The following is a 12,406-nucleotide window of genomic DNA, read 5'->3' on the forward strand; positions in this document are numbered from 1 at the left end:
GTAATGTACAATGTAGAACAGGAAGGTTAGAATTCAATTTTTTCATCTGAAAAGTAAAGACTTACAACAATTTTTTTGATTGGGTAATTACTGTATCAAAATGATATTTTGCTACGGTAATATAGAATGTTAAATCTTTATCAAGTATGAAAAAACTTTTTTGTTCACATTTGAATAAGACTTTAATAGTCATTAGTGTAAGGTAGCTCGGCCATCAAGACTTTCTCATCAATTCCATACCATACCTATATCCATAAATTGCAAAAAAATTTAAATCAGCAAAACTGATTCAATTTGACCCATTGTGGCATCTCTATCTCAACTTTTTAACAGTGTCCCAGCTGCGAAATAAATATGGCAATGAACAACAACCATCATTTGAAACTTCCGCAGACCGTCGACGGAACTACCTTGCATCACATTCACCTAGCAGTGCCAGGCCTTCATACAGGAGTGGTTTTGACTCAGAATCCAGAAGTGGAGGTGCTGGATCATATCAGAGCAGATTCTCCAGTGACAGATCACCATCCCCGCTTACCAGATCTAGCTCTAGTCATGGTGGGGATTATACCAGTAGCTATTCACGTCCAGACCATCTAAAGAGTACCACAAGACCATCCAGTGAGGCATCTTACTCCAGGAGGTCACCGACAACCAGTTACACACCAACAAGCAGTTACACACCGACGAGCAGTTACACACCAACGAGCACATCTTCAGCAAGTAGCAGACGCTATGAAAGAAGTGATAGTGGTAGTAAGTATAGTGGTGTTGATCACCACCACAAGAGACCTGGTACAGAGAGTGGATACAGCAGTCTAGAGCGAGGTGATAAACATACACGAACTGGCAAAACTAGTACCAGTAAAAGACCACCACCTCTGTCTGATATTGATAGTATTAACTATGTAAGGGATCGATACCTAGGGGGTAGCAAAACAAATGGGGATATAGACAGGACTCACACTCCCACTACGCGGAGTCATTCAGACTTTTCAACTCGTCATACGGGGAGTTCTTCAAGTAGTAACAGGTTAACACATCAGAATTCCTTACCAAGTGGGTCAGACTCGGAAGATCCAGAGTCACGTGCTGCTAGAATTGCAAGGTATAAAGAGCAAAGAAGAAAAGAACTTGCACAAAAGTATGGCCTTGGTACATCCATGATACCATCAGCACCTGAAAATGATTTAGCATCAAGAAAATATAGGTATAATACCCGTCAGTCGTCGTTAACGTCATTAAAATCTGATGGGGAGGAATCTGATATATCAACAAGATCTGAAAGATCTGAAAGGACTGATCGCTACAGAAAATATAGCCGTGATGGAGATGCATCAGGGCGAAGAGTAGGTTCAGCTTCAGCAAGAATCGGCAGTGAAAGAGACACCAGTGGAACAAAAGGAAGAACATCACCATCACATAATCCTTTGCGGTATAGAAGTTTGACAGAACCAGTGCAGCCATCTCAGGTATCAGCAGTGAAGGATAGTAGGCGAGACAGGTCCGAGAGTGCCAGTACTGTGGAATCAGAAAGAAAGTGAGTACAAAATCTGTTATGCATTGTGGAATTGATTGTATGTATTGTAATTGCAGAAATAGAGAAGGAGAATCAAGACTTCCCGTCATCTTTATTCAGGTATGGAGGAAAATTTGGATGTGCATTGCCCAGAGTGCGACTAATTGTGCACAACAATCACATACCTTGGACACAATTTGAAATACTTCATCATGTTCATGGCAGTTTGTTTGTTCCTGTGAGCCGTCAGGAGGACCCGAATACCCCCAAATTTCCCACTAACTGATGGAGCCAATGTAGAGGGGTTAGAGTCTGGATTATCCCTCTCTATTTCTGCTATTGTACCTCAGTGCAAAAGTGAGAGTAACACCATGATTTTCCAACAGACAAATATTGATGAGTGATAGTTTCATTGACCTTTCAATGAAATTGTCTCACAATGTGTCCTGTTCATATCATAGACCTAAAAATCATGTTATTACTTCCATTTTTTAAGTAATTGGTGAGTTGGTTTCATAAGATCAAAACACAGCAAAACAATGTTGTTTTTTTTTTTTTTTTTTTTTTGTCGATCTGCGAGTTTGGGACAATATTAAAATGCTGTTCTGCCAGGACACTGGTGTTGTCCACTGGTTGGGTTTTGAAACCATCCTTAGCTGACATCCAGATTGTTTCTATCAAGATCACTTTACTGGTACCCTGTATTCCCTGTATACCTGAGGGTTTAATCAACAAAATGGGTTAATCCATTTGAAATTGGCCATAACCCTGTGGAGGATTTAAGAAAAGTATTCTACAGTGAGAGGCAGTTTGTTTTTCAAATGGAATTGGTTAAGGTTAATTATTTTGAAACCCATACTCCCCCTGTATATGGCATTACCTATATCTTCCCCAACTGGAGTGAGTATTTCAAATAGAAGTTGCCTAATTGTCTATTCTATTTGAAACCCATACTCCCTCTGTGGAAGACTTTAGCTAAATCTTGCACATGGGGCATGTGGATTTCAAATGGAATAGCCCAGATGCAATAGCTGCACATTTGGACTATTGATCAAGTGATATCAACTCAGCAATTTGTCTGTGAATGTTGGTATGTTTCTTGTCAAATATTGTCAGCCTTGTTAGTTTGCATGAGTTTTGAGTTATCAGCATTATGACAAGTATGAAATTTATTGCATTGTGTTTTTTCCCAACAGGGATACATTATAGTATGTATTGTTACTTCGGAAAAAATCATCAGGCTTATTCTGTCATTGTGATTGTTGAAATACAAATTTGAAATTTAAATAATACAAAAATATAGAACTGAAGGATAACCAGAGTTCTCTGTAGCAAAATAAATCAAAATATTAAGCTTATTCAATAGTTGTAAAAATACCAAGGTTCAATAGATTTATTGAAATTTGTTAACATCAAGTAGGACGGTCATATATTGTGCTACTGTGTACGTTTTGACAAGTGCTGTTGCATTTTTTCAATACTAAATTAGGGATTCAATCATGTTTCACCGCTGTTCATCACCGATTAACAACGATGCGTCAGCGTCGTCGGAGTGGTTTACTTAGCGAGGGCAGCTTTAGCTGCCCGAGCGAAGTAAACCACGCAGACGCGCTGACGCGAAGTTGTTAATCGGTGATGAACAACGGTGAAACATGATTGAATCCTTTCAACAACGAAAAGAAGCTAAAGATCGTATCGGTGATCGTATAATTCACGATTATTTTACGAGGAATGTCAGTTAATCATTGCCACTCAGCCTTTCAATAACTTCGATGATTTCTCTGTTGATATCAGCAATAAAACTACAGAATAAAACGGCAATGTTTAACCGCTACCTGTAAAATACTGAATTCAAATTGTAAGCTTGCATACACACAAAGGTTCCAGGCATGACGAATTTTACGCGCTCTCGCGAACGCGTAGTCTCTTTCGGCGTTCACAGTATCACGCTACAGTAAAAGTGTGGGTTCATCACGGATTAACAACGGTTGAAACCTGTACAAAGGTATAGGAAGAGTTGTTGAATGTGATATGACCAATGAGGTATATTCAAAGAGTGCCGACTCTGCCATTTTTATTTGTCGCTCATGGAGACCACTTTAAATGTACAAGTGCCTCTGTATTATTTCGCTATGCACCTGACAAACTTCCATTCAAATTGTGAGGTTGTTTGTATTCTGCATGTAACAAGTGGTGCCAGAAACGTGCGTAAAGGGCTGCATACGCAGAACGCTCTCAAGATGTAAACTATTGTTTGATTCCAGGCCCTTGCTGGTGGATGCCAGAGGTAGATTAAAATGCCTGAATGAGCGACAGACCAAGATGACAGATTTTGCCATAGTGTTATGTTTGGTGCAATTTTGAGTCTGTAATCTTTGAGTACCGGTATATCTTTGGGTGTGACTGATAATAACAGCTTCTCTTCCTGACACTAGATGGTTTTCCAGCACCCGCCAGCCTGTTGGTTTATCACAAGGGGAATGTTGATCTCTGTTGTAAAATCTCAACTAAAATATGATAAAGTTGATATTTTCCTTCATCTTGGTGGTCCACCTCATCTGATTATTTCTATATAGCCTGTTTTGTCCAGCATTTTTAATAAATGGGTAGCCTGGGGCATCACCATGAACTAAGATGAAGGACAATATTAACTTTACAGTTTTCTGAAACACTGATTAAGAAAATCCCACAGGCGATAAACCAACTGGCAACTTGGTGATGGAAAATATCCAGCATCAAGATGAGCAGACTTTGTCAATAGCTGTAACATGTAATGCGATATTCCAGTTGAAAGTCATACACCCCTGTGGAAGACATGACCTTAATCTCTCACATTGAGGGTGCAGATTTCAAATGGAGTCACCCATTCAGGTAACCCCATTTGAAATTCACACTCCCTGTGTGGGAGGTTTTAAAGTCTTGTCTTCCATATGGGGTGTATGGATTTCAACTGGAATAGCCCTATATAGTGTTGAATATCCCTTGCCACAATGTACACAGTACATGTAAGTACAACTTTGCTACTTAATGTAATCATACCGCTTTTCAAAAATCAATGTCTTATTCAAAATATAGATCATATTCAAAAACTTGTTGTATAAATATTTGGTTTGATGTGTTCATCTCATGTAGATCATACGTATTGTTAGAAAGACAGCCATTCTGATAGATCACCTTCATCAGTTGTGTTGTGTAACCATTCTCTGTTGTAAACTTATTCTCTTCAGTCAGTCATTTCATACTTCTTAAAACAGTTTATTAACTGTGTGTTTCTACTGTGAAACTTATTAACCGGTAATCTAGTTTGGTTTGGAGTAATACCTATTGCTCAGTGACTTTTTGGTGTGATGGAAAGTGGCTAACTGTGTTTTTTAGTAGGAAGGGTTACCCAGTAATCCAGTTAAGTATGAAGTTATACAAGTTGTTCAGTAGAAACAGTATGATAAACTTTTGTTGTGATACAAAATGGCTTCCTGACACCCGGTAACTACCTCATATGAAAAAAAAAAAAAATGAGATGAATCATGTAGCGTGACACCTGGCATTGTATTGGAAGTGCAGTGATTTCTTTCACTATCTAATTGTGGGTCACAATTACTCACAAAATATTTCAGTCTTTCTGGTACAGTGTGCAAATACAGAGGGGCAGGCTGATTTGGTACTGCCTGACAACTATGGAGTGATACCAATTGCAGAGTGTCTTGTTAGAAACATGCTCAAATTATGAGAGTTTTCTGATTTACACCTCACCTTTGGGTAGCTTTTATATCATCATTCTTATAGGAAATGGCTTCTTGTGGGGATCAGTGTTATCACAGCTTTGTTATAGCTGTGTTATTCTTTAAGGAATTGTGATTTGGAAATTCTGATAAGTAAAGAAAACATGAATTTTAGAAAGTGTTAGAAATGTTTCTTGAAAGCAAGAAGATTCCAAATTTTCTACACTTTTAAGCAACCTTACATCTTGAGAGATCCCACTTGCTTTGTTATCTCCACTTATATTGTTTTCACTTTGCTTGAAATTTTGGAATAGTCATGGAAGAGTACAGTCCAGATGTTAAAATCTGTGGTAACTGTGCATATCTATGGTAGTTGGAACCTGCCCACTTCCCTTGGTGTGAAGACAGGGTAGGGATGGTTATAATGATTTTTTATAGTTGCATATTTGCAATGAATTAATTGGAGGTGATGATAGTTGAGTGCAATTTTGGGATATATTCTCTGTTGTGTTGTGTTGTTTATCTGTATTAATATTGGTTTGGGCCTTATTTTTAACCTTTATGCAACAGTTTTAAGCAACATATTTTTCATGCATTCGTGCATTGATTTTACTAAACAGTCGTGGTATTGCAATTTGGTGTGTGGTGATATACTGATGTTATAAGTTTGTTCTCAGTGGAACCATTTTGGTTGCTTGAATTTTGCTGGACTGAACCTTACTGTTTCTTGTCCTAGATACCCATACAAACTCAGTGAGCTTATCTTGGTTGCAATGGTTTATCTAGGCTGAATAGGGTCTGGTGCTCACAGAGATGTGTCCCTGAATGCTGCTATGTGATGGACTATTTTCTGTAAAGTTAGCTATATGGTCTTGTCATCATTACAATAATGCAAAAGAATGTGACGGAGAGTCAGGGATATTGCATTCATGCAGGTGAATTAAAGTACGAATTACAGGATCAAAACAGCAGCACTGTATCCATATTTGTACCACTCAGCATCTATGCTTGAACCATAGACCATTTGGGGTCTATGCTTGAACCTAAACAGAATTATAGTGTCAAAAGTGGGCAGAATACATTCAGGAATTTCCTGTTATCTTTGGCATTGTTACATGATATCATATTGGTAGTTTACCCATGGAATCAAGTGTGCATAAGACAGCCAACCGTTTAATATCGCAGCAGTATGCCAACATCCACTTCCTATTATAGTGCTAATTTTAAAGAAGGAAGGATTATCATGGGTCAAAAAAGTTATTTTAGGAATCCTGCCCTCACAAGAAGGCACAAGTTGAAACATAATAGCTGTTCGGAACTGGTGCATAGCAAAGATAGGTCCTATATAAAGGTGAACTTATGTACAGAATGTGAAAGGATGATTAATATCATGAACCTATTCATTTGGTAAAATACAACCTCATTTGATAAATCATACCCTCATTTGGTAAATTACACCCTCATTTGGTAAATTACACCCTCATTTGGTAAATTACAGCCTCATTTGGTAATTACAGCCTCATTTAGTAAGTTCCAGTCTCATTTGATGAAGTACCTCATTTGGTAAATTACAGCCTCATTTGGTAAATACAACCTCATTTGGTAAATTTTCAGCTTCAAAATTACAGCTTCATTTTGTAAGTTTCAGCCTCATTTGGTAAATTACAGCCTCATTTGGAAACTTACAACCTCCTTTGGTAAATTACAACCTCATTTGGTAAATTAAAACCTCAAGTAGTAAATAATTCATTTGGTAAATTACAATCTCATTTAGTAAATTTCAACCTCATTTGGTAAATTACAGCCTCTTGTGTCATCTAGCCGCAGTCTGTGGCCCTCACGGACTTAGTGAGGCATTCAATCGAGCGTGTCAGGTGACGCAACCTCTCAGGATAGTATACTAATAGCAACAGAGCCCGAAAGTAGTTCTAGTGTCATCCCACTATCACTCTGGAGAAGCAATATACATTTTGAATTATAGAGGGCAGTGTTGATGACACCAGTGATCACGGTAAATGTTTTTCATTTGTCAGTAGCTGTCAGTTAACAATAACCTGTCCTGGTTGCTGAACTTGCTGCATAGCCCTTCAGGGTTTGACAGAATTCAAATGTTTGGAGGTTACAAGGCCTTGCTCTACATTTCAACTCTTAAAATCTTATTGTTTTTATTTCCCATGACCATAATTATAATTTAATAAAGTGTCTCAATTAATTAATTAAGAATCACCAAGCAATCATTTTGCTGTACACTATGACATTCCCTGTTACATCACAACTGGCATGGCATTGAATTAGGGATTCAATCATGTTTCACCGTTGTTCATCACCGATTAACAATGATGCATCCGCGTCGTCTGCATGGTTTACTTTGCGAGGGCAGCTTTAGCTGCCCGTGCTATTTTGAAGCTAAACTGATGTGATATGGTGCAAAAGTGAAATAAATGCTCATGAAGTGTGCGAAAAAATGCATTTTTGGAGCTAAAATGGGCAAATGTGAGGTTAATTTGCTCAGAAACCCATATTCAGGTGTCACCATTGTGGGGGGATGATTGTATGGACCATCCCCCCTGGCAAATATTATCCCCTCCATCCCCCCGGGATCTACACCTATGGTTGTTAAGGTGGGTTGGAGGGTCGAGGGGTGCATGACCTAGCAGTGTTTGCACTCAAATATTGAGACAAATAAAGTGGACACACAAGAGGAATGGACTTGGTGATGTAGCTAAGGTGGGTCGGAGGGGAGCATGACCTAGCTGTGTTTGTACTCAAATATCAAGACAAATAAAGCAGACACACTAAGAGGAATGTGTAAGAGGAATGGTATGGGATCAATGTATTAGTACTTGGCAGTTTTTTAGTTAAAATATAGCTCCTACCAGCTGACTCAGAGTTATATCTGGTTTCCTACCATGCTTTCCCATCAAAGGCATTTTGATTGTGATAGCCTTCACATGATTTTTATCAGTGTGATTTTGATATCTCAGTTTTCTGGTATTTTATCAACTTGGCTCCTTTTTCAGGAATTTTGGTGACATATTTGTCTGGTGACAGGCTTATGATGTTAGTGGTTTTGCTTCCTATAAAGTGAAGAATATTATTATTGTTCATAATTTGTGGCAGCAATTGGTGATCATTTAACAGTTTTTGTTTTCACATTCTTTATTTGCTTCATATCTTTTCTTATTTGCTTCTTATATTTACTTAATTTGATTCTCATAACTACCATAACATATCAAACTGATATTACATAGAATTTGACAAGATATCGGTAGATTGTAGAAACCCTCAAGGAAACAAACAAAAACAACAACCACAACAACAAAGACAACAAACTAATGAAAAACAAAATGATCAATACAAATGACAAATTTTGTACTTGGTTACATAGAAAACAAACAAAGTATGAAAGGGATAACTCAGAGAGTGGCACATTGATATATCACCATTGCTGCTGTGTGTATCATTGCCTGCCGGTTTCATGCATGAGTTCACTCAATGCTAGTGTATCCCCTAGCAAGTGCATGACTGTATGGATGCACTATGCATGAGTGAACTCAAGCAAATCACAGGTGATCATACACAAGGCAGCTATTGGAGATATGTCTTTTTGCCGCTGAGCTATCAAAAGCCTGATGAAATGATTGTTCACAGTCAACCTTGTTACTATAACAACAGCTGTACAAATTGACATTAGTTTTGACTTGTGTTAAGTTTAACAAAATGATATGAAAAGGTTGGGAACCATAATTCTGTCAGAGGACAAGAGAATTAATGTACATTTACACAAAATGTATGTATATTTACTCATAAAATGGATCATTTCCAGCAGCACATAGTAACCAAAGTTTAATTCAATAATAAAGCCAACTTTATCTAAAGTCATTGTATGAATGCTGCCTTTCTCAGTTCAATAAGCATTAGGAATTCAGTTAAAAGTTCGTAGATGACCCAGACCTGAACCACTTTAGAATAATTTAAGGACACATTTTTACAGATATAATATTTTCACAATGAAAAAAGGCAACATAATACCTTCCATTAGGAAGTTGGACATGTTGGATGACTTAGTGAATTGAATTTCACAAAAGCCAAAATATTACTAACACGAGTTTTCTTTTTGTCAAATACACCCACATGGTGACTGAAAAATACTTGCCCCAGAATTAGCTGCACTTTGATCAGAATCAGTCAAGCATTCCTTAACTTTGCAAATACTTATTTTACCAAAACTGGGAGGAATATTATTATGAAACCGTCAATTTTAATCATAAATTTCTGATGAATCAGTGACAACACTAGTGCTTAGGAGCTCATTGGATGGTAAGTGATGATTAAGTGACATTTTTATAATATTAATGTTTCTGAAAGGTTGAATACAGATTGTCAGGTTAATTGTGAAACTTTGTCACCAGTTGTCATGGTAAAGAGTTATGGTGCAAACAGGACTAAAATTCAGTGGTTTATATAGTTTAGTTTATGTGTGTTTTCCAAATACATATGTCCAGGAAATATCAAGTTAGAATGAAATTTTTGATAAAAGGTGTGCATGCTCAATTCCTCTTTTCGGTAAATCCCATAAGCTTTTTGGTTTGGACCCATACATGCATCACAACAAGGCGCACATCGTCAGCGAGCATTGTTACTGCTATAACAATGCAAAGGATTATGGGATTTACAGTGACATAGTAAGAATTTTGGTGTGAGGGGGCAAAGCCAGATTTTCGTCTCCATTTTGTCCCTGAATTATTTTTTGGGGGGGGGCACTCTGCCCCCCTGGCCCGGGCTATGCCAATATATTGTAGGTTTTCAGGGAATGGATTGCATAGCATATACTATGTACATGATTGTGCTTTAGTCACTTGCTGGAATAGTTGTGTACATTTGCTGTCTAAATAGATAATATGGTTGATTACTAGTTAAACTGACATAAAATCAAATCAGATTTTCTGAATATACCTGATGAAATTAAATTCTTTGACATATCACACATGTGCCATCAATCATATGACAAAGCCCTCAATCAACTTTTGCCTGTTAAACCACCGAAGAAATACACTACCTAAAGCAATGACTATTTAGTGAGTGAAATGTTAACCTGGAATGCTGTTCTGTATGTATTGCAGTATATGGATGAGCCCTGCCTGCATGATTTTTTATGTTAATATTACCATAACACACGTATGAATGTATTTTTAGCATTAATACTTACACACCGGAATGCATAACTCCTGATCTTGCAGTTTATTTAAGAATGGCCGACTGTTGTAGATATTGGTATATGACAGTGTAGTTTTGTTGTGTTTTGACATTGTACCCATTCCTTTTTATCCTTTTCCTCCTTTTCCTTCCTCCCCCTCCTTGGCACACCCACTCCCTTTTGCATTCTTCTGTTTGTTGTATACTAGACTTGCACGTAAGGATAGTGTTATATCTGAAGAAACTCAGCTACTTATCGCAAACCTGGAAGCTTCACGGGCAGCACGACGTGAAAGGTAGATCAGTTGTTATATGTCGACGGCAAAAAAACCATATTTATACCGCTGCAACTAATTCTGTGTTTGTCTGTTGAATGTGTTCACTGTGTGGTTATTTTAGTTGATTAATCATAACTTTTGCATTTAATTTTAATTTGCATTGTTTGTGTTATTGATGTTGCATTTTTTGTCCAGATTTGTTCTTCATTGTTAACTTTGATTTTACATTATTAATCTGTGTTCTACTTTATAATCATGTCATTAGGTGTAAAGACTCTGTTTATATGATTATGTGTTTATACTGCTTACTTGTGGGGAATACTATATATGTGTGTATGGTATCGAGATAATTGAGTAAAATTGCTGAAGGGGGCAAGCAAAAAAGTTATTCTGCTCACAAAATGACTTTCTTTAAGAACATGCACATGCATGAGGCTATGGAAAATTTCAACTGTAAAATCATTTTGCCCAAAAGGAGGTATATTAGTGTTAAATGTGCCTAAAGTAAGATGTATACTGCGAGGTGTACTGGTATCTTGGGTCGGAGGGAGAAATTGCCCCTGCCCTTGCTATCGGTATGCATGTGAATTTTGATATTGCCACCATTTGATCTCTTATTTTGGGATCATGTGTTTTCAAATCAGGACCAAACACCAAGAGTACTATGGCAGCTATATTCAGAATAGACAATTGGTATAAAATTTGCTGTCAGAGTTGAGGTTTATTTAAAGCCAAAACTGCCAACAGCCATGCCAAAAACTGCCAACAGCCATGCTAAAAACTGCCAACAGCCATTTTAGATGTTGCTTTAGAATAACCATGATATTTTGATGTTTGCAATGTTGCTAATAAGGTATTAATTAGCAGACCAACTGCATCAACGCATAGATTTAGGCTGCTAACTGAGCCTGCTATTTGGCAATGCTAATGCAGTTTGCTGTACGTTTGATGAGATTTGGTGTTGCCAAATCAGAAAGTCATCATGGGAAAATCTTATCATTTCAGCTGATATTTTGTTCAATTCATTGTTGCCTGTGTTCCATTAATTTCTTTCCATCAATTTTTCATGGATTGTGGAAAGCCGACACACATAATGGCCTATTTTTTCTTTGATGTTACATCAGGAAAAACAACACATATACTTGTTATTTTCTCATTGTTTCATATTGTGGTATACCTCAAGGGTCAATTTGAGGTCTTATCACTTCTATTGGTTTTCATTGGGCATTAAAATCTTCTTGTCTCACCTGTTCTTTTTACTTTTCATGGCCATTGTCTTAAATTACACATCATGTTAGTTCTCATTACTGTGGTCACTTCACAAATACAAATCATGTCATTGACCATTTTTTCCTTAGACTGTAGATCTATATCATGTTAACAAAATTAAAAAACAACAATACAATTTTAGAGAAAGTAAACAAGCAAGCAATTGTTCATGTTCTTTATAGTAATTGGCAAGACAGCGCCTTAAAATTCTTATTTGTAACAATTAATCTTGATTTTTAATTCCGTAATGTTAGGTTGCGTCGGTCTGAATCAGAAGCACGAGATGATGCGGATAGAATCATCGCTAAGCACCGTGCCCGATATGGAAGTGAAAGTGAGAAGGAGGTGTTCAGTCCAGACAGGAAAACAGGTAGGATTTTTGGTGACGGGAGGGGAAAGAAGGAAGGAATAAAGAGAGAAAAGAA

The 12,406-nt window shown here is 37.3% G+C and overlaps 1 protein-coding gene across 1 annotated transcript in view; it reads left to right on the forward strand.

The window, feature by feature from the left end:
• Nucleotides 1-12,406, forward strand: part of LOC140155990 (uncharacterized) — a 188,152-nt gene that overhangs the window by 101,043 nt on the left and 74,703 nt on the right. Inside the window, 3 exon segments of the mRNA XM_072179045.1 lie at nt 334-1,540; nt 10,644-10,730; nt 12,236-12,351. Of these exon segments, the coding sequence (XP_072035146.1) occupies nt 334-1,540; nt 10,644-10,730; nt 12,236-12,351 (1,410 nt within the window).

Source organism: Amphiura filiformis, chromosome 6 (assembly GCF_039555335.1).
Source record: "Amphiura filiformis chromosome 6, Afil_fr2py, whole genome shotgun sequence".
NCBI classification, from domain to species: Eukaryota; Metazoa; Echinodermata; class Ophiuroidea; order Amphilepidida; family Amphiuridae; genus Amphiura; species Amphiura filiformis.